Raw genomic sequence first — 27,084 nt, forward strand, 5'->3', positions numbered from 1 at the left:
GCAGTTCAATCATGGCTCACTGCAGCCTCGAACTGCTGGGCTCAAGTGCTCCTCCCGCCTCAGCCTCTGGAGTAGCTGGGACTACAGGTGTGTGCCACCATACCTAACTAATTAAAAAAAAATTTTTTTTTGGTAGAGACAAGGTCTTGCTATGTTGCCCAGGGTGGTCTGAAACTCGTGGATTCAAGCAATCCTCCCATCTCAGCCTCCCAAGGTGCTGGAATTATGGGTGTGAGTCACTGTGTCTGGCCTCTATTTTTTAAGAACAAAAATACCCTGGGCTTTAAAAAACTGTTTTGCAATTAAACTAAAACCAAACAAACAACCATCCGCACCCCCCTGACCAAAATCCAGGATTACATCCTATGGCTAGAAGCAACTCATAATGGGCCAAGTGTGGTTTCAACTATCTTTCTTTACATAAAAAATAAGAAAGTTGAGGCTAGGTACGGTGGCTCACGCCTGTAATCCCAGCACTTTGGGAGGCTGAGGCGGGCCAATCACGAGGTCAAGAGATTGAGACTATCCTGGCCAACATGGTGAAACCCTGTCTCTACTAAAAATACAAAAAATTAGCCGGTCGTAGTGGTGCACGCCTGTAGTCCCAGCTACTCAGGAGGCTGAGGCAGGAGGATCACTTGAATCTGGGAGGTGGAGGTTGCAGTGAGTCGAGATCGCGCCACTGCACTGTAGCCTGGCAACAGAGTGAGACTCCATCTCAAAAAAAAAAAAAAAAGGAAAGTTAATTAAAAGATATTATAGAAGTGCAATATCTTTCTTTTGAAGAAAATGCTTATTATACAGATTTTTAATTTTCAAACAGTCTCTAGGCTGGCCACAGTGTCTCGCACCTATAATTCCAGCACGTTGGGAGGCCAAGGCGGGAGGACAGCTTGAGCCCAGGAGCTTGTCAAGATCAGCCAGGGCAACATAGTGAGACTCTTATCTCTACAAAAAATAAACAAAATTATCCAAGTATGGTGATGCATGGCCTATAGTCGTGGCTAACTGGGAGGCTAAGATGGGAGAATGTCTTGAGCCTGGGAGGTAGAGGCTGCAGTGGGCCAAGATTGTGCCCCTGCACTCCAGCCTGGGCAACAGAGAGAGACCCTGTCTGAAAAAAGAAAAGAGTCTCATTATTACAAGCGCTCATTCAAAAGTCCGAAATTTCATTCATTATATCATACTCAGCAGATAGCGGAGACTCAGAATCAGGATTAAATCCCAACACTGAGGCTAGCTTGCACCCCTGCCCTTGACTGCCAATCTTCTGAGTCTTCACCTAAAGATAAACAAAGGGGCCATCTGAAAAAATGTGGCAGCTGAAGGGAGCCCATCCAAACACCAAGACCCATGAATTCATGGGTCACTGCTTATACCAGCTCCATCTGATGAGATGATGGACAAATGCAGATAAGAGAACAAAACTCTTAATTCAAAGAAGCTCCACCTATTGCAGACAGTTTTCAAAATCAGAAAGAACACATGATAAAGTAAATATCAAAGATTTAACCAAATCCCAAAAGGTTTCGTTTTAATCTACCCATAGACAATATTTTATTCCATAGTGTGAAAGAAGTTTATTTAAAACAGAAACTATCATGCTATCTATATTCCTTTTGCAATATTGATATAATTCGAAATAATGTCAGATGTTTAGATTGCCCACCTGACCCTAGAGTTCCTGTAAAGCTTTGTGTTCAAAGATAATGTCTTATTTCCTACTTTCTCGTTGTGGCTACTTACCTCTCAGCCTGAGTAAGCCAGGCCACTTACTGGAGTATCTGCTTTAGTGCGCAGCACCTACAGTTTCTGTCCCGTGTGGTACCTTGATACAGTTATTACTCAGGATGAGTGACAGAGCCCTGGACTTACTAGGTACCTATGAGAACACTGAAAGGGCTCTACAAACAGAACAAAGTATGTACGTAGAAAATCTGCTTGTCATCAAGGGTAGAAGAGGGGAATGTAAGGTAACTTCTAAATCAGAAAGCCATTCTTGAAGTTAGTTCTCATTTGGTTTCCTAAGAATCGATTAATTTATTAGAGAGGTGACTGCTCCTCCAAATTTAACTTCCATAGATCCATTCATTCCTCCTAATTCTCTGTGAGACATTGAAGAATTTGGTACAAACTTGAAACTTCTCATGGGCTCTCATGTACATTTCTCCACCCTGGAGGTGGGACTTCCTTTGTTATCAGAATGTAGAAGGTCTATGTAGTTTATGGTGAACATGCCTATTTTTAGTCAGAAGAAACTATCTTTCAGAACACTTTTTTCAAACTTTTTCCTGAACTCCAAATTCTTGAGTTGTTAAAGGGCAGTATGCAAAAAATGGTCCTGCAGTCAAGTCAATCTGGGAATTGGTGTTATTGTTTTACTTATTGCAGGACCTCTCAGTTTTGAGCTCTGTAAAGTCCCAAGAGGATGGGAGGAGGAAGAGTCATGCTAACAACAGTACCTTAACTCATTTTGCCAATTTGAAGCTTTTTTCAGGATCATTGATTAATAACTTAGTAGCTGGTATTATAGCAGAACTGTATGGGAAACAGGGTCTTTTGGACAGTGCTTTTTCACATTTTGTTCCTTGAAGTTCTGGTGAGGTGAAATAGGCATGAAAGGAAAGCACTTAATTCAATATGTAATGAAGAGTAAGGTGACAGTATAATTCTGCTAAAACAAAGTTCAGCAGTACAGAGCTTGTCTCACTCCAGTGAAGCGTGGGGGCTTTGAGGTGCCAAGTAAAATTCCAGGAGAGTTTCATAACCATGAAATGCCCACTGCTTGCACATAGTAGATGGTTCATAAGCAGGTATTGAATAAATTAACGAAAGTACCACAATTGCCATTTTATTCAACTTTTGGGAGAAAATTTTATCAGCTAATTTATAAACTAAAATGCACACCAGAAGAGAAAGAAAACAGTGAATTTCAGAAAAGCCTCTCATTTGGGTAAAATTCCAAATGAAGCTTAATGAACGTTGTGCATCTACCACCAATTACAGACCATGAGTGTATTTTTTAGTATTATGTGGTACAAACTATCAGAATACTTTTCAAAGCCTAAACAAATTCCTAGGACCACTGAGGATCCTAACAGAAACTGCAGTGGTGAAGAAGAGGCACGAAGCTTTACCAGAACTAGCTGCTGTGAGCTAACTTCTGCACTCCAAGACCATCTTCTCCCACAGTAATCTTATAGGAATAGAAAAAAGCATTGTAAATTTTCCTGCCAAAAACAGGTAATCTGCGGTAAGCAAGTTCTTTCCTTATGTTTTAGGTTTAAAATTGTAAGACACACCTGTTTAAAAAAAAAAAAAAAAAAAAAGAGACACTGGGTCTCACTGTTGCCCAGACTAGAGTGGAGTGGCACAATCATAGCCCACTGCAGCCTCCAACTCCTGGGGTCAAGTGATCTTCCTTCCTCAGCTTGCCAAGTAGCTGGGACTGATTACAGGAGTGTGCTAACACGCTTTCTTTTTGAACTATTTCTGCTGGCCCTGGAGGCCAGCTTCCCTAGGAAAATAGTCTCCTGCAGACCTCCTCCTCCCGTTTTGGTCTTCCCTGGTCAGCACCCAAGTACCCAAAGAGCCTCACCCTCTCATACTCATCCTTGGCTCTGCTCAGCATCTCCAGGATGTCGATGGGCCTGTGGTCGCCGCAGCCATTGGCCTGGCTGGGACTCTGTTTGTCCCGAGCAGCTTGCTGGGATCGCCGTGTCTCCTCTTCTACCACACTAGAGGAGAAGAACAAGGTTTTAGAAAGGCCTCTTGAAACAAAATCTGACCCAAGATTTCTTTTGGTGTCCATCTTCCAAGGATACACTAAGAGTGTCACATGATGACATTATTCTTTTTTTTTTTTTTTTTGAGACGGAGTCTCGCACTGTCGCCCAGGCTGGAGTGCAGTGGTGTGATCTCGGCTCACTGCAAACTCCACCTCCTGGGTTCACACCATCCTCCTGCCTCAGCCTCTGGAGTAGCTGGGACTACAGCGCCCACCACCACACCTGGCTAATTTTTTTGTATTTTTAGTAGAGATGGGGTTTCACCGTGTTAGCCAGGATGGTCTCAATCTCCTGACCTCGTGATCTGCCCTAGGCCTCCCCAAGTGCTGGGATTACAGGCGTGAGCCACCGCGCCCAGCCGATTACATTATTCTTGCAATATATAACACAGAACCTCAGTTACCTCATTTCAGAAATAAATGACTTACCATTTCACCGTCTCATTAACAGTGCCAATATTTACCCTTCAGAAGGATAAAAATACAGAATTCCTTCCTAGAGTTGGCAGAGATGCATTACAAACTCCACTAAGGTTTCTCCCTTTTTCCCTTGAAGTATTTCAAAATCAGTCAAACTAATTGCTAAAGTAAATCTGAAAACTGACAATTCCACCAAGACACAGGAAGGCTGCATAGTGGAACAAATCCTCTGTGGAAAGTTTGGATTGACACTGGGCTAGCAAGGACAAAGTCAGTTCTTGAAAATAGAGGTCTTGGTGAATCCTTAAAAGTTAGTAACACTATAAGCAAATAAAAGGTTTCCCTTACTCTCCCTTTTAAAAACCACCAACTTAGCCTGGGCAACTTGGCAAAACCCCGTCTCTACAAAAAATACAAAAATTAGCTGGGCGTAGTGGTACACGCCTGTAGTCCCAGCTATTTGGAAGGCTGAGGTGGGAGGACTGCTTGAGTCTGGGAGGTAGAGGCTGCAGTGAGCTGAGATCACACTACTGCACTCCAGCCTGGGTAACAGAGTGAGACCTTGACTCCAAAAAAAAAAAAATCACTAAGTGGGCTTTCAGTTTTTAAGAACACCCCCTTCTCCCTTGTATAGAAAGATCTGAAACAATTACAGCAAAATATTAGGAACTGAAAGCTGGGTGGTAAGCACATACATATTTTATTATTTCCTATATTTTTCTTCAAGCTTTCAAGCTTGAATAATACATTTTAATAAATCAACTTTTTTTGTTTTTTTTAAGATTCATTCAGGCCAGGCACAGTGCTTATGCCTATAATCCTAGCACTTTGTGAGGCTGAGGCAGGACGATCACTTGAGCCCAGGAGTTTGAGACCAGCCCAGGCAACATAGTGAAACCCAGCCTGCACAGGAGCTCTCATTAGAGTGTGGGGAAGAGGTGAACAGAGACGGCTTTTTTATTTAAAAATACTGGGTTAAACAATATTAAACCGACTTAAAAAAAAAAGAAAAAACAGAATCCTTGAGTTTTATTATTATTTTTGTAGAGATGGAGTTTGATATGTTGCCCTGGCTGGTCCCAAAACTCCTAGTCTCAAGTGATCCTCCTGCCTCAGCCTCCCAAAATACTGGGATTAAAGGCATGAATTACCACAACCCACCCATTGAATTTTTGTTTGTTTGTTTTATTTATTTTTTTATTGTACAGACAAGGTCTCACCATGTTGCCCAGGCTGGTCTCAAACTCCTGGCCTCAAGCAATCCTCCCACCTCAGCCTCCCAAAGTGCCGGGATTATAGACATGAGCCACCACACCTGGCCAGTTGATTTTTAAGCATGCTAAAACTTATTGTGATTCTCCAAGAAGGGCAGGCCTATAGATTTTCTCAAATTTTATTTGACTATAGAATTTTACTCTGAGGTAGAATCCCTGTTTGGAAAATGTGGCTTTAAGGTAACATGTAGTTTTTCTATCTAGATTCCTATAGCTCTTAATAAGACTATTACTTCTAAAACAAATGTAGCATCATGAGCTTCATGGTAGACTGAAAGACTGGTATGGGATATGAGAATAAGACCAAACATGAATTGTTTATTTAATGCTCAAATATAGGCCACATCAGCCTGAATCCATCTTCATAAAGGATCTGTCACACGGCCTGTTTTCCACCTACCTCCTGACATGCTGCCTGACTTGGCCATGCTGGTATTTAACTCTTCCCTGACCCAGACTAGGATCTGTGATTCTGTGATTATTTTGGTTTAAGAGAAGAATATTTCTTTTCTTTTTCTTTTTTTTTTTTTTTTTTGAGACAGACCCTTACTCTGTCACCCGGGCAAGAGTGCAGTGGTACAATCTCGGCTTACTGCAACCTTCGACTCCCGGGTTCAAGCGATTCTCGTGCCTCAGCCTCCCTAGTAGCTGGGATTACAGGTATGCACTACCATGCCCGGCTAATTTTTGTATTTTTAATAAAGACAGGGTTTCACCATGTTGACTAGGCTGGTCTTGAACTCCTGACCTCAAGTGATCTGACCACCTCAGCCTCCCAAAGTGCTGGGATTACAGGCGTGAGCCACTGCGCCCAGCCAGAACAGGTAATTTTATAAAGCTCACCACTGCTGAAAGCAGAAGCTGTCAGGGGTGGTATGGAAGGGACTCTCACATAAACGAGGCTTGGACTCTAAGGCCTCTTCTAATCCAAACTTTATGGATAGCACTCATGCCATTCTCCTTTCCTTTCAAACACCAAAACCTAACCCTAAGATGTCCGTAAGATCAGGAATAAAGCTCACTTCCATGAGTTCTCCAAAGTTTACACAGTCTATGTGGCCAAACCGTCAAACAACTTTTTATTGTTAAAAAGAGTTTCTGAGGCCGGGTGTGGTGGCTCACGCCTGTAATCCCAGCACTTTGGGAGGCCAAGGTGGGTAGATCATGAGGTCAAGAGTTCAAGGTCAGCCGGGTCAAGATGGTGAAACCCTGTCTCTACTAAGAATACAAAAATTAGCTGGGCGCAGTGGCAGACACTTGTAATCCCAGCTACTCGGGAGGCTGAGGCAGGAGAACTGCTTGAACCCAGAGGGGTGGAGGTTGCAGTGAACCCAGATCACGCCACCACATTCCTGGGTGACAGAGAGAGACTCTGTCTCAAAAAAAAAAAAAAAAAAAAAAAGAGTTTCTGGCAGACTGGATTTCCTCTTTAGGAGAGTCAACAGCTTCTAAGTTTAGTGGGTTTTCAACTCTGCCACCACTGACCAGAGAATATACAAATTTAGATGACATAGGGTCTAGAAGCTCACTCATTTTCCTACATAGTTTCTCGTTTTTATAAACATTGTTTGGAGTAAATCAGTTTTTTTTTTTTTTTTTGAGACAGAGTCTCGCTCTGTCGCCCAGGCTGGAGTGCAGTGGCACGATCTTGGCTCACTGAAAGCTCCGCTTCCCAGGTTCATGCCATTCTCCTGCCTCAGCCTCCCGAGTAGCTGGGACTACAGGTGCGCACCACCATGCCCTGCTAATTTTTTTGTATTTTTACTAGAGACGAGGTTTCACCATGTTGGCCAGGATGGTCTCGATCTCCTGACCTCGTGATACGCCCGTCTTGGTCTCCCAAAGCGCTGGGATTACAGGCGTGAGCCACCGCGCCCAGCCTGGAGTAAATCAGTTTTTTTACTTGGAGGATCTTTATTATATTGTGGCTGTCAAATAGTGATGGGAAGAATTGTATTTAAAAGAATGGGCACTGATGGACACATTTATTTATATGTATAATATACTAACAAGAACTGTGCTAGTATTTTTGGATAGTAGAGGTGATATTCTCAAATATGTAGCAAACAACAACAACAAAAAGTAACAAACAGGCTTATGCAGGCAGATTTAGAACAAAGACAGATAGTCTTCTTTAGTTTTGGTGACCAGAGAGGCATTTATCACAAAGTTAATGGTAACATACAATATTCTCTTCAGCTATAAATAGGCCAGACACTTAAAACTCATTATCAACAGTTTCACCAGGGTATTCTCTAATCACTTTTTTTTTTTGAGATGGGATCTCACTATGTTGCCCAGATTGATCTTGAACTCCTGGGGCCCAAGTGATCTGCCCACCTGGGCCTCACAAGTATTATAGCTGAAATGACAGGTACACACCACTGTGCCTGGCTTCTCTAATCACTTTCTTTTCTTCTTCCCTTTTTTTTTTTTTTTTTTTAATTAAACAGAGATGAGTCTTGCTATATCAGGCCAGGATGGTCTTGAACTCCTGGCCCTAAGCAATCCTCCCCACCTTGACCTCCCAAAGTGCTGGGACTACAGGCATGAGCCACTGTGCCCAGGCTCAAATCACTTTTAATAACACATCTGCTTCTAGTCAAACAAGCTGAAAATTTAAGCAATTGTCCCTTTTCGGGCATTTCTGGTGAAAGAAGCCCCAATGCTCTTCTTTTCCCTTCCAGCTTTCCATTTCTACCCCTAATCCTATTTCTGGGTTCAATAAAATATTTTTAGATAGGCCTTCAGTCTTCAGCTTCATTTATCATTTGAAATCTTGCATTAGGGGTAACACTTGCCCTGATAGATAAATGGTTTTCTTTCAATAGTTGTTAGAGCTAAAAGAGCCAGATCATTTCACTCAAAGCCCACGTCCTCATTCTGCAGGAGAAAGTGTTTATATATTAATACATTCCAAAGTTTAGAAAAAATCTGGATTTCTGGAGAACCATGAATCAACAACCCTGTGCCTTTTTTTGTTGTTGTTGTTGTTGTTGTTGTTTTTGTTTTTTTGAGACAAAGTTTCACTCTTGTTGCCCAGGCTGGAATGCAATGGCGCGATCTTGGCTCACGGCAACCTCCAGCTTCCGGGTTCAAGTGATTCTCTCGCCTCAGCCTCCCGAGTAGCTGGGATTACAGGCATGCACCACCACACCTGGCTAATTTTGTGTTTTTAGTACAGACAGGGTTTCTGCACGTTGGTCAGGCTGGTCTCGCACTTCCAACCTCAGGTGATCTGCCCGCCTTGGCCCACCAAAGTGCTAGGATTACAGGCGTGAGCCACCGCGCCCAGCCAACCCTGTCTGTGTCTTCTAGGTAACCAGAAGTAAACTGTCTTTGCTGTCACTTTCAAAGCTAAAACAAGTGATCATCTAATAAATGGCTATGTTGAAAAATGGTTTTAGCTGGGTATGGTGGCTTGTGCCTATAGTCCCAATTACTTGGGAGGCTGAGGCAGGAGGATCCCTTAAGCCCAGGAGTTTGAGACTAGCCTGGGCAATACAGCAACATCCTATCTCAAAAGAAAAAAAAATTAAATTAAAAAATGAAAAATAGTTTTATCTTTTTTAAGAGAAAAAGTGTTCTAAAAACAAAGCGTGGCTCTTTTTTCAAGCCAACATTTTTTCAAGTATAAGTGACTACAAGTTCATACAGAACGATGCCCTTGGGGTGTACACAAGTAATAAACATGGCCCTGCCCTGCAAGCTCACAGCCAGAACAGGCAACAAAGCAGGGGGGCCGATAACTTCTGATCAGGACATGTTAGTAGTCTTAGATCACAACCTGGCCTTAGCCATGAACTGAGATTCTGGGTTAATTACTTACATATACTTTCATGAGTTTAAAATTAGGCTGTTGGCCTGGCATGGTGGCTCACGCCTATAATCCCAGCACTTTGGGAGGCCAAGGTGGGAGGAACGCTTGAGCCTAGGACTTCAAGACCAGTTTGGGCAACATAGTGAGACCCTATCTCTACCCACCCCCCAAAAAATTAGCTGATAGTGGTGGTGCATGCCTGTAGTCCCAGCTACTTGAGAGGCTGAGATGGGAGGATCACTTAAGCCCAGAAGTTTGAGGCTGCACTGAGCTGTGACTGCGCCACTGCACTCCAGACTGCGTGACAGAGCGAGACTCTGTCTAAAAAAAAACAAAGTAAAATAAAATAAAAATAAAATAAGATTAGACTGTTAAAAAATTTAAGATTATTTTCTTTTAAACATGTGATTGAAAACTGCAAGAGAGCAAAAGGAATTTTGATTTGACAGATGGGGATGGTGGAGGGGGGAGAGAGGTCCACATTTCTGAGAAGATTCAGGCAAAAACTGAAAAAAAGCAGAGGTGCACCAGAATATACTGTCTACCTATTATAGCATTTTGCCCAGAGCTCTGTAGTCCCTCAGGCCCCCTGAAGCCCCGTGTAGTGGGCTTCCAGAATCCAGAACGGCAGTCCAGCAATACGGATAGGTCACACAAGGGCTGGCTTCTACAGGCTAGCTTGAGAGAGGACAATGAACTGCCCTTCAGAACATTAATTCAAGGAAAATAATTTTCTAAATTTCAAGGTTCTGAGTCACAAAAAATCTTCTGGAACACAACCCATGAGTGGATTGGGGCCTGTTAAGTCTAGAGTCTGTGTCAAAAACAAGTTCACTTAAAAGAACTAAATACAGATGTGTGTATGAGTTCTCTATCAGGCTATCACATATGGTATCACTTGTTACAGTGGAAATCTGCACAGAACCTAAATCCGAGTCGCTGTATATGGTCAGGCTGTACACCTGATGCAGATATCCTCTGGAGCCAGGCAGTTTGGCAGCCTTAACCTACAGGTCCAACAATAAAGTTCTGGTTAAATCATGATCTGTCTATAGAGCTGGATACAATGCAGCTGTCATAAATACTACAGAGAAAGATTTAATGCCCTGGAAAAATGCTGTTGATATGAAAAGCAGTATACATACAGTAGGATCCTATTTTTGTAAAAAAACAATCACACACATCTACTTAATATATACACAAAGAAGGAAGACTGGAAGGAAACTGAAATGCACACTGGGAGGAGTTAAGATAATAATTATATATATTTTAAAGCTTTTCAGCCTTTTCCAAGTTTTTGGCAGTAAAAAGAAATTGGGGAAATACATGAGTTGGTAGACTTTAGTAACAAAGAGAAGTGGGAGGGGATTATTTTTCATTTCTCACATATCATCAGTTAAATTTACGGAGTAATATACTTACTCAGCCATGAGTTTTGCTATGCGGTGACAGTCATTCTTGTCATAAAACCAGATACTATATATCGACACTTGAAAAACAAAGGGAAAAAAAGATAAGAAGAAATAAGGTTTCAACATTTGGGTGTATGTAAATAATATATTATCATCATGGAATTCACTAAATGTACCATCAGACCCTCAAATTGTTAATACTCTATCTAAAGAAAACAAGTATCTCCTCCCCAAATTCTGTTTAATAAAATCAGGACACGTAAAACATTCAGATAAAGATTACACAAAATAGTTTTAGACACTATCACCAGATCTCAGTGAACCTAAGATGTTACTAAGTGTAAGATGCAACCATTATTTATGTACTATCAAGCTTTTAAGCAAAAGACTCCCGATTAAACTAAGAATCATATTGATTCTAAGATGCATTCTAAATTGATATTAAAATTGTTGCCGGGCACGGTGGCTCACACCTGTAATCCCAGCACTTCGGGAGGCTGAGGTGGGCAGATCACTTGAGGTCAGGAGTTTAAGACCAGCCTGGCCAACATAGGTGAAACCCGTCTCTACTAAAAATACAAAAATTAGCCAGCTGTGGTGGCGTGCCTGTAATCCCAGCTACTTGGGAGGCTGAGGCAGGAGAATCGCTTGGGCCCGGGAGGCAGAGGTTGCAGTGAGCCGAGATCACGCCACTGCACTCCAGCCTAGGCAACAGAGTGAGACTCCATCTAAAAAAAAAAAAAAAAAGATATTAAAATTGTTACAACACAAAGCTTTCAAAACAAACGCCAGCTCTATATCCATCCTATGACTGACTGTTTACATGTGAAATGGACTGAGCTCAGTCTATGGCATTTCTTATCCCATTCTTTTTATTCCCAATATGGTGCTCAGTTCAAAGAAAGCCCTAAACAAACTTGCTGCAAGATAAATGAACTTTATTAAAGATTATAATATATAAAAGCTACTATAACTGCTTTTTGGATAAGGTAGAGTAGAAATACTGAACATACAAGCTGAAACAGACACACGGATGGATAAGACCCATTGCTACCATGTGGGCCCATATGATGACACAGCTCAGCATACCTTGTACCTCCTTAAATACTTACAATGATTCCCTAGCACAGAAATGGCAGGTATCATTATGCTTTTTTAAAGAAAACATTAAAACTTTCTATTTTGAAATAATTGTACCTTCAAATGCAACTGTAAAGAACAGACAGATCTTGGTGCCCTATAAATTGTTTCCTCCAATGGTAACATTTTACAAAATTATGGTATACTATCACAGCCAGGATACTGACATCAGTCGAGATACAGAAATTTCCATGGCCACCAGGATACCTGGTGCCCTTTTATAGCCCAAATCCACCTTGCTCTGGCCCCTCCCCTGTCCCTGACTCGTGGCAAATAGGAAACTGTTCTCTATTTCTACAATGTTGTAATTTCAAGAGTATTATATTACATAAATGAAACCACAGAAGTCATAGAAGACTGCTGTCCATTCCAAGCTGGTTGTAATGAGATCCTCTTTGCTATTCCTGCTCCACTGCCTTCATGGAAGGGAGACGCAGAAGTCCCCTGGCGGCCAATTATTATTAGTGGGGCTTCCAATCCTTGCCAGTTTTGCTGGGCTGGCCTAGTATTGCCGGCAGGACTCTCGTTCAGTCTAGGAGAGGAATGAGCCTACCCGGGCCACCTTCTGTTGCTAGGTTGAAGGTCAAGAAACATCAGGCCCAGGCCCCCTTCTTATGTTGGGTGGGGGTTTGTAAGACACTTTGCTGCTGCTGTTCTGCCAGTTCTGGGTTCCTGACCAGATCATCCTCTTTCTACCTTTCAGAGTTCTCCAGATTGTCTGTTGTGTCATTTCCAGGTTTTATAGTTGCAAGTGGCAGGGAGAGACAAGTCTATGCTACTCGGTTTAATTGGAACTTTCATTTTGCATTTTTATGGATGGGAATAGGGGTTAACGGAGAGACTAAGTAACTTATTAACAAATTAGAGAACAAAATCAGTCTCAGAGCTGTAAGTAAAACTTGGGTCAGGCCGGGCATGGTGGCTCACGCCTGTAATCCCAACACTTTGGGAGGCCAAGATGGGCGGAGCACCTGAGGTCACGAGTTTGAGACCAGCCTGGCCAACATGGTGAAATCCCGTCTCTACTAAAAATACAAAATTAGCCGGGCATGGTAGCGCATGCCCGTAATCCCAGCTACTCAGGAAGCGGAGACATGAGAATTGCTTGAATCCAGGAGGTGGAGGTTGCAGTGAGTCGAGATTGCACCACTGCACTCCAGCCTGGGCAACAAGAGTGAAACTCTGTCTCAAAAAAAAAAAAAAATTATATATATATATATATATGTATGTTCCCTTCTCAACAGAAATATAACTTTGAGTCTTTCTATTGTTATTGCAGAGTTAATGAAAATATTATTGATACTCACAGCAAGTGAACGGCTTCATTTTAATGAATAAAGATCATGAACAAGAATTTTTTTTCCTACGCTGTTTACAAATGGCTTCTCCGGCAGGGAAAAACCTCTAATTACACTAAAACTGCTCTAAATCTATGGAGCCCGTGTATGGCCATGTGTCCCACAAGTGGTGCACTACCTGAAGGAAGTCCAGGCTCACTAGTCTCTGAGCCTTCAACCAGCTGGGAAGAGTTTCCCATGTTTGTTTGTTTGTTTGCTTTTTTTTTTTTCTTTTTTTTGAGAGATGGAGTCTCACTGTCACCCAGGCTGGAGTGCAGTGGCACGATCTTGGCTCACTGCAAGCTCTGCCTCCTGGGTTCACGCCATTCTCCTGCCTCAGCCACCCAAGTAGCTGGGATTACAGGCGCCCGTCACCACACCCGGCTAATTTTTTGTATTTTTAGTAGAGATGGGGTTTAACCATGTTAGCCAGTATGGTCTCGATCTCCTGACCTTGTGATCCGCCCACCTCGGCCTCCCAGAGTGCTGGGATTACAGGCGTGAGCCACCGCGCCCGGCCGAGTTTCCCATGTTTGGAATCCATTTTCACAGTGCCTCTTTTTTTCACAGAATTTCGAAGCACTATGAGTGCTCCAAACAGAATCAAACTCCAATAAATAACAAGTAATTTTGGAATGTTTTACATCACGGTTAAGTCAACAAATTCACTCAGCTTTAACATCTCAATGGAAGGAGCACAGAAGCAGCCTTGTTACGGAGATAATTATTAAGCATTATCTACTGCAGATTCTTAGTTACGCTCTTAGCAGCTAAGGCTTGCTCTAACTACAGTAAATCAGATCAGGGCTTTAAAAAGACTCCATATATGGCAATTACATATGATTACCTTTCTTGAAATATGCTTCTTCCAAGCTTGGCTAATGAACACCCCAAACACTGAAGTCCAAATACAAAAATTTGTTTTCCTTCAATAAGCTATATTAATCTGGACATACCAAAACAATACACAGTGATAAGAAAAGTTTATGATATGCGGCCGGGTGCAGTGGTTCATGCCTGTAATCCCAGAATTTTGGGAGGCTGAGGTGGGTGGATCACCTGAGGTGAGGAGTTTGAGACCAGCCTGGCCAACATGGTGAAATCCCATCTCTACTAAAAATACAAAAATTAGCTGGGCGTGGTGATGCATGTTTATAATCCCAGCTACTCGGGAGGCTAAGGAAGGGGAATTGCTTAAACCTGGGAGGCAGAGGTTGCAGTGAGCTAAGATCACGCCACTGCACTCCAGTCTGGGTGACAGAACAAGACTCTGTCTCAAAAAAAAGAAGAAAAAAAAGTTTATGATATGCAACACATCAGGCTTAGAGGGGAACACACAATTTTTTCTGTGCTAAACAGAAGCAATTAAGTGTATTTTCACAGGGACTTCTAAACCGAACTCTTAGGAAAGAACTACTTATCAATAATCAAAGTAAGTCCATCAAAGCTGTCAACTTATTTTGAAAAACCTTCATTTAAGATGTCCCCTTTTCCTTTGAAAAAATACAATATAATTTAGAAATAAGACACATGCCTTCTGCTTTTGTATATTATCAAACTGCCTAAAAAGAGCCAAACACTTTCAAAGGCATGTTTGCAGAAGAAATAAAGATAAGAAAGCCATAATGATAGCTTAATGGGTAAGGGATAAGAGTCACACTCAATTCTGCCAAAAGCAGACCTGTAGAGGTTCAGACACGCATCCAAGAATCAGCTCTGTCTGCCAACATATCAAACGGTCAGTGTGTGCAACTGGCAAGAAAGCCCAGGGAGCTGCCACGGAGCCTGTCACTGTCACTCATGAGGAAAGACAGACAAGTTCACCAGATAGCTAAAACTGCAGAGGACCTCCCCTTTAAACCGAAGCTAAGCATTCTTCCCTCTAGAGAACTTACACTCTAAGGCCCAACACATTCTGCCAACAATTCGCTTGCTGAAATAAATTTCTCTGATTAACTATCCCACAGAGAATTCAGGCTTTTGGCAATACAGTATTGCCTTGCTATGGCAAATGATGGCACACTGTTTTACAAATGGCCTTTCTCAAGATGAAAGAAACTACTTACTTAATGGATACCTACCACACATTGTGACTGCTAACAGCTATCCTAAGTCAGTCATGTTGCATAGGATAGACAAGTCACTGAAAAGTTGGCTGGGTGTGGTGGCTCATGCCTCTAATCCCAACACTTTGGGAGGCTGAGGCAGGAGGTTCACTTGAGCCCAGGAGTTCAAGACCAGCCTGGGCAACACAGTGGGACCTTGTTTATTTTTTAAAAATTTGTTAATTAAAAAAAAAAAGAAAAAAGTTAGGAGGTGTGATAGGACATTTCATTGCCTTCCACAAAAAATATCCAGATCCATCTAAGAATATCAAACATTGAATGTTTCCTTTGCTTTTCAAATGAAGGCCCCTTTCTTTTGAAAATGTAAAAAAAAAAAAACACTAATTACAAAAATTAAAGGTATTTGAACTATTTTGTATTGAGAAATTTTAAGAAGTGGAGTTTTGAGTAAGAGTTTTCTATTTCCTTAGACCCGTTTAAAGACATAGCAACCTATTATGATTTCATATAAAATATTTCACTGTTTCTCATCTTGAGAGAGGTACATGGCTCACACAAGATCAAGAAAAGCCAAATTAATTTGGTATCTTTGTAAAATCCCTTGAGACTTCTAGAGATGCTGTGAAATGTCACAGAAACAGAGCTGGGAATCACTCTCATACATATGTTGTCTTTGTGATTCATTTATTATTTAGATCTAACCTACTTTCTAGAAGGATCTGAGGAGGCTGGAGATTTTCTCAGTATGGTGCCAAGCAAAAAGGTGGTTTAATAAAAAGCTTTTTGGTGGTGATGTTAAGAGTTATAAAATTTCTTTTTCCTAAAACTCTGTGCTTGAGAAAATAAATAAAGAGAAAAAAAGTTATGCAATTTCTAAAGATGATACTGACAAAGATCTCTTACACCAGGAAACAAAAACAAGAAAACGGGCTTTGGGTATAGACAAATACATTTTTTATATATAAAAATGGAATAGGTATATAAACATAAGTCAGCCCTGGCAAGTGAAAAGGCAAATACCTCTGCCTCGGCAGATCATTTCCTTTAAGACAAGAATAAGCATGGAGGCTCTCCAAGAACATCAAAGAGTTAGGAAAGAGTGAGAAGACAAGAAAAGCTCTAGGATAGAGGGGCAGAAAACACACACACAGGAAAAAGGATATGGAGCCTAAGACTGACTGACGTGGGATCATAACAGATTTTGGCATGTTACAAACACTTAGGTAGATGAGATGTTGTATATCCGCAAGTAACTCTGGAAAATGTGATTCAATTATCTTTGCAGCTTAACCCTTTTGGCCAAAAAACCCACTCATTTCAGACCACCACTGAACACTAATATGGTAGAGAAAGAGTCCAACTTCTAAAATTTAAATTATAATATCTACTTATTGAATATTGAACAATGATTAAAAGACTTAGGACAGGTAATTTTAAAATGCTACTCTTCAAGGTCTTCAGTTTATCATTTAAAAATTTGGTGCCTCTGTCTAAATTGAATCAAATCTGAATGTATTAACCTGAAATACTCCTTCCACAATCCCATTAACATTATAATCTCAGTACAGAATTTAGACACATGAAATGACCATTGAACTTCTTTAGGAATTAGGAAAATAAACCCAACAATATCACAACTGATTACTCTCACTTGCAAAAGTTTTATTCTTAAGCAATGGGCAACCCTAAGTAAAACAGTGAATTGCACTAGGGTTTTGCCTTTTCTGTTAGGATTTATATCTGCTACTGCCACACAGTACCCATAGCTCCTTAAAGTACAGCTTCCAAAGTGTGTGGTGTAAATCAGGGGTCCCCAACCTCAGGGGCACGGATTGGTACTTGTCTGTGGCCTGTTAGGAACCAGGCTGCACAGCAGGAGGTGAGTGGCAGACCAACAGAGCATTACTGCCTGAGCTCTGCTTCTTGTCAGATCAGCTGTGGCAACAGATTCTCCTAGGAGCTCCAGCCCTACTGTGAACTGCACATGTGAGGGATCTAGATTGTGGCTCCTTATGAGAATCTAATGCCTGATGATCTGTCATTGTCTTCCATCACCTCCAGATGGAACTGCTGTTTAGATGCAGGAAAACAAGCTCCAGGCTCCCACTGATTCTACATGATGGTGAGTTGCATAATTATTTCATTATATATTACAACACCTATAGAAATAAAGTACACAATAAATGTAATGTGTTTGAATCATCCTGAAACGATCCCCCAATCCCCGTCCATTGAAAAATGGTCTTCCACAAAGCCGGTCCCTGGTGCCAAAAAGGTTGGGGAATGCTGGTGTAAATGATTACGGTTCTGCCAAATGTTGGACATGTCCAACCCCCCCCCACCCAACTGGTAGTCTAGTCACTCTAGTATGCCACACAAATATCATCTTTATGTATCATAAGGGAGAGACAAAGGCAGGGGGAAGCATGGCCCCTGACCTCCATGGATTTGAATTCCCATTTCCTAGGCTTCCAAAAATCTATAGTTAGGGATCTGGGAAATAGGTCAGATGGGGTGTAAAAAAGAGGGGGAACTTCTTTTCTCTACTTTCCCTAACTTCTACTCTCCTACACATTTTTCTACCAATTTACTAATCGATCATCCACAGCAGGGTTCTAAGCACAAATACCTCACGGACTATAAGAGACCCCAGGGTGTGGTGAGATCAGTGATGAAAATGTCTTACCTACAATTCTGGCTGACTGTAGTACTTGCAGGAATCCAAGTGCTGTGTGGTCACACACGTCATTTTATCACAAGAAAAATCAGAAATCCAGGTAAGGATGTATAAAATATGGTAATTTTTAAATGTTGGTAGCAAATGCTTAGCCTGTGCTTTCCTTTGATTAAAAAGAAAAAGCTGGCCGGGTGCGGTGGCTCACACTTGTAATCCCAGCACTCTGGGAGGCCAAGGTGGGTGGATCACTTGAGGCCAGGAGTTCAAGACCAGCCTGGCCAACATAGTAAAACCCCATCTCTACTAAAAATACAAAAAATTAGCCAGGCATGGTGGCATGTGCCTGTAATGCCAGCTACTGGTGAGGCCGAGGCAGAAGAATTGCTTGAGCCTGGGAGGCAGAGGTTGAGGTGAGCTGAGATTGTGCCAGTGCACTCCAGTCTGAGCAACAGAGCAAGATTCCACCTCAAAAAAACAAAACAAAACAAAACAAAACAACAAAAGACAACAACAACAACAAAAACAAAGGCCGGGCATGGTGGCTCACGTCTGTAATCCCAGCACTTTGGGAGGCCGAGGCAGGTGGATCACCTGAAGTCAGGAGTTCAAGACCAGCCTGGCCAACATGGTGAAATCCCATTTCTACTAACAATACAAAAATTAGCCGGGCATGGTGGCGTGTGCCTGTAATCCCAGCTCAGGAGGCTGAGGCAGAAGAATCACTTGAACCTGGGTGGTGGAGGTTGCAGTGAGCCGAGATTGCGCCACTGTACTCCAGCCTGGACGACAAGAGCGAAACTCCGTCTCAGAAAAAAAAAAGAAAGAAAAGAAAAAGCAGAAGCTGAGCATGCCTGGAAGCAGTGACTTTCTAAGTGACTCAGACCTGCCTGGATCCTCCAGCGCACTGAACCTGAAGGGTCCAGTCTGGAGGTTTATTCTGCACACTCCAGAAGAGCTTCGGTCTTCTTAGACTAGTGGTTACTCTGTTTCAATTTTTACCTACACAGATAACTTCATTGTGTAAACAGAAGGTGAAAACCTACATATTACATGTTAACATATTTCTGTCACTTAGGTACAAATAATGATTTCCTTTGTGAGTTCTCAAAAGAAAAAACATTCGAAGTATTGAATACTTAACATAATTATCTAAAAGAGATAAATGATACAGGCATGGTTAACTTTACAAATTTTTACAATTTAGATAACACCACAATAAAAAAAAAAGATAAAAAGTGCTTTTATCTGACAACACTACCTGAGGAGGAAAAAGCCAGTAATTAGTGAATCATAATGAAAAGAATCTGCTTTGGAAATTCTGAAATGTTCATGGATTTACAAAGTTACCAAGAAGGCACTTGGTAAAGGCTCTACCAGAATACTAAGCAGCGCCTACAATGAGCCAGAAAGCAATATATGTATTTTTAAAACATTTGAACTAACAGTGTCACTGAGTCAGACTCAGCCACTGAGTCTTAAGTCCCTCTATGTTTTCGTGGTGATTTTACCTCTTCAATCTACAAATGTGGCAACAGCAAGGCTCTTTCCTTATCTTGGTCCAGAAGGCCAGACTAATGCAGTTGCCACAGACCCTTTCTCCTTCACTGATTACAGAATCATACCAAGCACAGTGGTGCCGCAGCTGATGGTGGAAGACTGCCTTTCTTCAGGCTAAGAAAGAAGTACTGCACTGAATTCAAAGATATCAAAGAATGAATCACGGAAATTTTCTTGTTGTTTATGAATTCCTCTTTCAGTGTGGAGGGAGAACTCACATTTTTGGATTGGACAAATTGTAAACTTATCTTGTAAGGAAATTTCTTGCGCTGTGCTTTAAAAGTCTGAAGATTTGCTCCAAATGCCAACAGCCACCTACCATCTCTACTGTTCTGAGACTTGCCCTTGAACTGAGAAAGGACAAGCAGAGAGACAAAAAAAGCACACACTACAGCATTTCTTCTACTAAAACTTTCCATTTGGCAGCGGCATTTTCAACACTATGGAAATGAACCTCCCTACTTTTTCTAGTGATCTAATTTTCATTAAAAACACTATGTATCAAGAGATCGATGTCCGATATAAAGGAAAAGTGATAAGTGAAGCAGAAACGAAGGGGTACTTCTCTCTGGCTTTTGGAGGTAAGTTCTTAAAAATATTAAATAGCAATAATATTTAACATTTTAAATTATACTTAAGAGGTAATTGTCTTTTTCGGTTAAGCAAGCTAAAGAGCAACATATTAGACTAGTAGATATATGACATTAACTCCTTTTTAAGAAAATTTCAGATCAGATTTTACTCACATAGGATCACTTTGAAAGTGTTTCATACAAACCACAAACTTGTAATTGTTTAAACCTGTCAAGGTAGAATAAAATTCAGGAAATGTCTGTGTTCTTTTGAAAAACTCAAAAGGGCTTTGTCCATTTTCCCAAAACTGCTTTTGGTTTTACAGAAAACATTAAAAAATACAAAAAGTGGCATTAAGTGGGAGATACATGCCTTAGGGTGTTACATGGAGGAAACATGAAAAAGTTGTCCTTATAAATGATTACCTTCCAGTAAAAAGATGCCGTATCTAACATGCACATAAAGTAAAACAATCATTGTTTTTGGTTAAAACTACCATTACACACTGGTCTATGGCGAGAATAAGGTTAGGTCTGAGAAGAGAAAATCAAGACCGTATACTCTTTCCAAACAATGGGTGAGTACTGCTGCTGAAAATGACGAAGAAAAAATATGTACATACCCTTACTGTCTCTCTGGTAGATCAGACTGTCACTGTTACTAGCTCAGTCATTCAAATTTACAACCAATAACTCTCAAATCACAGACCTTAAATCATTAATTTTTATCATTAATCTACAGGGAGTTGTTTTAAGAATAAACATGCATAGCTTTGGGCTTACTGTAGTAGCACATTTCATTAAGAATCCTGACCCAGCGGGGTGCAGTGGCTATAGTGTAATCCTAGCACTTTGGGATGCTGAGGTGGGAAGATCGCTTGAGGCCAGGAGTTGGAGACCAGGTTGGTCAACACCACAAGACCATATCACTACAAAAAATCTGCAGAGACCCTAACTCTATTTAAAAGAAAAAAATTTAGCTGGTGTGGTAGCTCACACCTATAGTCCTAGCTACTCAGGGCAGTGGCTGAGGATGGAGGATCATTTGGACACTATAGCCTGGGCAACAGAGTGAGACCTTGTCTCAGAAAAAAAAAAAAAAAAAAGAATCTTGACCCTTACCAAGAAGGCAGAGTTTTGACACAGAAAGTTCTAACGCAGTTTAGTAACTTCAGCTTATAATTTTCTAAGAAAATATAATAGAACCTAAGGACTAAAAATATAAACAAAATTCTTTATAAGCACACAGTAGTTTTAATCTATATGGTATAGCAGCTGGTAAAGTGCTTGGCAAATGACATATTCAATAAATGTCACTGAATTAAGGTATGTATCTGAGTTAAATAATCACCTTGGTTAAAAACAAGGTAAAACACAATATATACACATATATATATATATTTTTTTGAGATGGAGTATATGTAATTTTTTTTTTTTTTTTTTGAGATGGAGTCTCGCTCTGTTGCCTGCTGGAGTGCAATGGTGCGATCTTGGCTAACTGCAACCTCTGCCTCCCAGGTTCAAGTGATTCTCCTGCCTCAGCCTCCTAAGTAGCTGGGACTGCAGGTGCGTGCCGCCATGCCTGGCTAATTTTTGTATTTTTAGTAGCAATGGGGTTTTACCATGTTGGTCAGGCTGGTCTCAAACTCCTGACCTCGTGATCCGCCTGGCTTAGCCTCCCAAAATGCTGGGATTATAGGTTTGAGTCACTGCGCCTGGCCCAAAATGCAATATTGAAATAGTTTTCACCAAAGAAAATCATTAAATGCCAGAATCAATTTTATAGAGCCTGATGGTACCTCAAACCTATATTATTAATACTTTCAATTAACCACGTTATACTGTAGACTGTCTAGCTGTAAGAAAGAGAAAAATCAGTTCTGTTTGCTTTTGCAAGTCACGTGCCACAAACGTTGCTTTGGTCAGTGACAGACTGCATACCTAACAGTGGTCTCTTAAGATTATAATACCACATTTTCACTGTACGTTTTCTCTTAAGATGTATTTAGATGTACAAATTCTTACCAATGTGCTATAACTGCCTCTCACATTCAGTACAGTAACATGCTGTACAGGTTTGTAGCCTCAAAGCAATACCATATATTCTAGGTGTGTAGGCTATGTCATTTAGGTTTGTGTAAGTACACTCTATGATGTGCATACAACAAAACTGCCTAATGGCGTCTTTTAGGACATATCCCTGTTATTAAGTGACTCATGACTGTACTTTATTATTGATTCACATGCCGGGTTTAGATTCTTAAAAAATTCCTCAGAACACACTTCACAGAATATTCTTGGAGCATTTTGTAATTAAGTGATAGGTAAGCATATAGATATTAAAAAAAGATTCCCCATTACTACTTTTATTCCTAAGAGGTGTCCACAGTGAAAATCAAAAGACCTCTGACACTGGTCTTGAGGGAAAACATCTTCTAAGAGAAGTATTACTCAGTGAGGTGTGCTGCTTGTAGCAGGTATGTACTGGGTTGGTGCAAAATATTTGTGTTCCTTGACATTAATTGCAAAAACCACAATTACTTTTGCACCAACCTAATAGTGAGGTATGTTGCTTGTAGCAGGTATGTATAATAGGGAGGTATGCTGCTCACCACCTTGCTGAGGGAATAGTGAATCACAGAAGCATGATTTCCTCATCACAGAAGAGTGGCCTTTGGAGACAAGTTTCCCTTGAAGATTAGACCAGAAGTGTATGAACCCCATAGCTACCTTTACAGAGGCTGGTCTCCACATGGAGAACTAACAGTCCTAGTGCCATTTACTGAATAGAACATTCCTCTCAGCATTTTCTTTAGAAGTGATGGGAGAGATTTTTAGTCTATTGGCCCAATTATTTTATTTATGAGTCCATTCAAATCTATTTACTCCTAAGTAATTTTTGTTAAACTATGTTTTCTTAGGAAACTGTCTTTATCATCCAAGTTTTAAATTTACAGGCAAAAGTTCTTCACAGTGGCTTCTTGTTTTTAAAAATGCATGTTCTCTTCCTTTAGTTGGAACATATTTATATTTTTATTCCTAATACTGCATATTGTACCTCCCCTTGTTCTTTTTATGGTTGTTGCTGGATCATGTTATAGTAGAGTTTTTTGTTTTGTTGATCTGCTCTATTCTATTGAAATTTCTAGGCCGGGCGCGGTGGCTCACGCCTGTAATCCCAGCACTTTGGGAGGCCAAGGCGGGCAGATCATGAGGTCAGGAGATCGAGACCATCCTGGCTAACACAGTGAAACCCCGTCTTTACTAAAAATACCAAAAAATTAGCCGGGTGTGGTGGTGGGCGCCTGTAGTCCCAGCCACTCGGGAGGCTGAGGAAGGAGAATGGCGTGAACCCGGGACGTGGAGCTTGACTAGATTGCCCCACTGCACTCCAGCCTGGGTGACAAAGCAAGACTCCGTTTCAAAAAAAAAAAAAAAAGAAATTTCTACTTTTTGCAATTAATTTCTACTCTTTATTTTCCTTCAACTTTACTCAGATTTCCCTATTTTCCTCCCTAAATTCTTTGGCTGAATGGCCTATATGTGGCAATTTTTATAAACCTCTAATATATACTTGAAAAAAATGTAAATTCTCTAATTGCTAAAAGTAGGATTTTTTCTTCTTTTTTCTCCTCAGACAGACTTTATCATCACTTAATGTCAGTAGCAGAACTAGACAAAATTTTCATCACTGACAGCAGCCGGGTTTTGTTTTTTTTTTTTTTGAGATGGAGTCGTGCTCTGTTGCCCAGGCTGGAGTGCAGTAGTGTGATCTTGGCTCACTGCAACCTCTGCCTCCCGAATTTAGGCAATTCTCTGCCTCAGCCTCCTGAGTAGCTGGGATTACAGGCGCCTGCCACCATGCCTGGCTAATTTTTTTTTTGTATTTTTAGTAGAGACAAGTTTTCACCATCTTGGGCAGGCTGGTCTTGAACTCCTGACCTCGTGATCCACCCTCCTCGGCCTCCCAAAGTACTGGGATTATAGGCGTGAACCACTGTGCCTGGCCAGCAGCGTTTTTTATATGTCCATCATATCAGGTTTGTTAACTGTATTGTTCAACTATCCAATAACTTTTATTGTCTGTGGCCAGATGTGGTGGGTCACACCTGTAATCCTAGCACTTTGGGAGGCCAAGGTGGGAGGATCACTTGTGGCCAGGAGGTCGAGACAGCCTGGGCAATAAAGCAAAACCCCAACTCTTAAAAAAAAAAAAATCTGTCTGCTTTATCTGTCAATTACTAAAGTGGCTTATTAAAATCTGTCACTATAATTAGGGATTTTTAACATTCAGTTTGCAATTCTGACATATACTAAGTATATATCATTCAAAATTATTTTATCTTCTAGGTCACTTATTCCTTTCATCATTATGTGGTAACTTTTATTCCTAATGATGCTTTTTGCTTTACAGTTTACCGTGTATGACTCACACAGAGACACCAGCCTTTTTTGCTTGATAGCTGCCTGATAAATCTCATTCTATTGCTTACTTTCAACCTTTCCAGGATCTTAGAGTTTTTAAAGTTTCTTGAAAACAGCATACAGGGCCAGTGCAGTGGCTCACACCTATAATCCAGCACTTTGGGAGGCCAAGACAGGAGGATTGCTTGAGCCCAGGAGTTTGAGACCAGCCTGGACAATATAGAGAGACCTTGTCTCTACAAAAAATAAAAACATATTAGCTGGGAGTGGTGGCGTGCACTTGTGGTCCCAGCTACTTGGGAGGCTGAAATGGAAGGATCACTCAAGCCTCAGAGGTTGAGGCTGCAGAGAGCCATGATGGTGTGTTACTGCACTCCAGCCTGGGTGTCACAGCGAGACCTGTCTCTAAAAAATAAATAAATAGATAAAAATAATTAAAAATATTAAAACAGTATGTAGGCAAATTCTATATGTTTATCCAATCTGAGTCTTTTAACTGGCAAGTTTCGTTCACTTAACATTTGTTCTAAATTGATTGATTTCTGCCATTTTATTTTGGGCTTTCTTTTTCCCATGGTTTCTATTTACTTTTTTCCCACTTCCTGGTTTTTATTGGTTTGAAAGTTAAGATATCCTATTTATGTTCTGCGGTGGAATCTTTTGAATACACAAAACCTTATTAATCAATTTATCTGCCGTCATCACAATCTTGGAATGCTTAGGTTTGAACAGCTTCTAGTTTGTTACTGCTTTTTACAAAATAAAATCATTAAAAGCCAGAACCAATTTCATAGAGCTTGATGGTACCACAAGCCTGTATCTTAATATTTTCAATTAATCATGTTATACTGTGGAGCGTTTGGCTGTAAGAAAGAGAAAAACCAGTTGTCTCCTTTTACCAGTCACGCGCTGCAAATGCTCAATAGACACATGTGGCTACGGCACTGACAGCACTGCTGTGGGAGCTCCTACAGCAAGAATCTGGGGAGACAACTGCTGTTGTTTTTGTTGAAAAGTATCTTTATTTTGTTCTCTTCGATTACTGAATTATTGGTTGTTTTTTTTCTTCAGTCCTCTCAATATATTATTCTTTTGTCTTCTAAACTCAGTAGCTGCAACTACGGAATATGCTGTCAGTCTAACTGGTGTTCCTTTGTAAACACCCAATCTTGAGCAACCTTTGGTTGCTTCTGTCTCTGCCTTTGATATCTCATCAGAATGTGTGTGTGTGTGTGTGTGTGTGTGTGTGTGTGTGTATATATATTTTATTTTTATTTTTATTTATTTATTTTTTGAGACAGAGTCTCACTCTGTCACCTAGGCTGGAGTGCAGCGGCATGATCCCGGCTCACTGCAACCTCCACCTCCCAGGTTCAAGCGATTTTCCCGCCTCAGCCTCCTGAGTAGCTGGAATTACAGGTGCCCGCCACCAGGCCCAGCTAATTTTTGTATTTTTAGTAGCAGTGGGGTTTCACTATGTTGGCCAGACTGGTCTTGAACTCCTGACCTCAAGTGATCTGCCTGCCTAGGCCTCCCAAAGTGCTGGGATTACAGGCGTGAGCCATAGCGCCCAGCTAATATTTCTATGTTTTATGCTTGGAGCTCATTCTATTGTTTAAATCTGAGATTTATGTCTTTTATGGATTCTGGAAAATTCCCAGTCATCAACGCTTCAAATATTGCCTCTCTACAAATCTGCTTTATCATTCTGAAATTCTTATCCATCAAATGTTAGTTTATAATTCTAATCACTCTGTCATATTTCCATTTTGTCCTTTTTTTTGGATACATTCTGGATTTCCTCAGATATATCTTCTAGCTCACCAATTCTCTTTTCAGCTATTACCAATTAACTGTTGAATCCAAGTAGAGAGTATCTTTCAATTAAAATTTTAATTTCTATTAGTTCTACTCAGCTATTTTTCAAATCTTCCTTTTTTTATAGCATTTAATTCTTTTTTATTCTTTTATTTTTTGAGACAGGGTCTCACTCTATCACCCAGGCTGGAGCCCAGTGGTGTGATCATGGCTCACTGCAGCCTCAACCTTGCGGGCTCAGGTGATTCTCTCACCTCAGCCTCCCAGGTCCACCCGGCTAATTTTTTGTATTTTTTATAGAGACAGGGTTTCGCCATGTTGCTCATGCTGGTCTTGAACTCCTGGGCTCAAGTGATCTGTTCGCCTTGGCCTCCCAAAGTGCTGAGATTACAAGTGTGAGCCACTGTGCCTGGCAGCATTTTATTCTTTTCTTTTTGAGATGGAGTTTAGCCCTTGTTGCCCAGGCTGGAGTGCAGTGGCGTGATCTTGGCTCACTGCAACCTCTGCCTCCCGGGTTCAAACGATTCTTCTGACTCAGTCTCTCCCAAGTAGCTGGGATTACAGGCGTCTGCCACCACGCCAGGCTAATTTTTTCTATTTTTAGTAGAGATGGGGTTTCACCATGTTGGGCAGGCTGGTCTCGAACTCTTGACCTCAGGTGATCCACCTGCCTCGGCCTCCCAAAGTGTTGGGATTTCAGGCGTGAGCCACTGCGCAGGGCCTTTATTCTTTTTTCACATTTGCTGTTCTTTCTTTTTACTTTATTTTATAATCTGTAT

General features: G+C 41.0%; 1 protein-coding gene and 1 non-coding gene across 3 annotated transcripts in view; both read right to left on the bottom strand.

The window, feature by feature from the left end:
- The window catches only part of DCP1A (decapping mRNA 1A), a 63,730-nt gene that overhangs the window by 25,218 nt on the left and 11,428 nt on the right, over positions 1-27,084 (bottom strand). For both annotated transcript variants that reach the window (XM_004034321.5, XM_063703855.1), the window contains exons 4-5: positions 10,724-10,790; positions 3,599-3,737 (exon numbers count right to left, since the gene is read on the bottom strand). In XM_004034321.5, the coding sequence (XP_004034369.2) occupies positions 3,599-3,737; positions 10,724-10,790 (206 nt within the window). The remainder of the gene's footprint in view (positions 1-3,598; positions 3,738-10,723; positions 10,791-27,084) is intronic.
- LOC115934187 (small nucleolar RNA SNORD38) lies at positions 23,691-23,759 on the bottom strand. The gene has a single exon (XR_004070009.1). It is a non-coding gene; the product is annotated as a small nucleolar RNA SNORD38 (small nucleolar RNA).

The sequence above is a fragment of the Gorilla gorilla genome, chromosome 2, assembly GCF_029281585.2.
Source record: "Gorilla gorilla gorilla isolate KB3781 chromosome 2, NHGRI_mGorGor1-v2.1_pri, whole genome shotgun sequence".
NCBI classification, from domain to species: domain Eukaryota; kingdom Metazoa; phylum Chordata; class Mammalia; order Primates; family Hominidae; genus Gorilla; species Gorilla gorilla.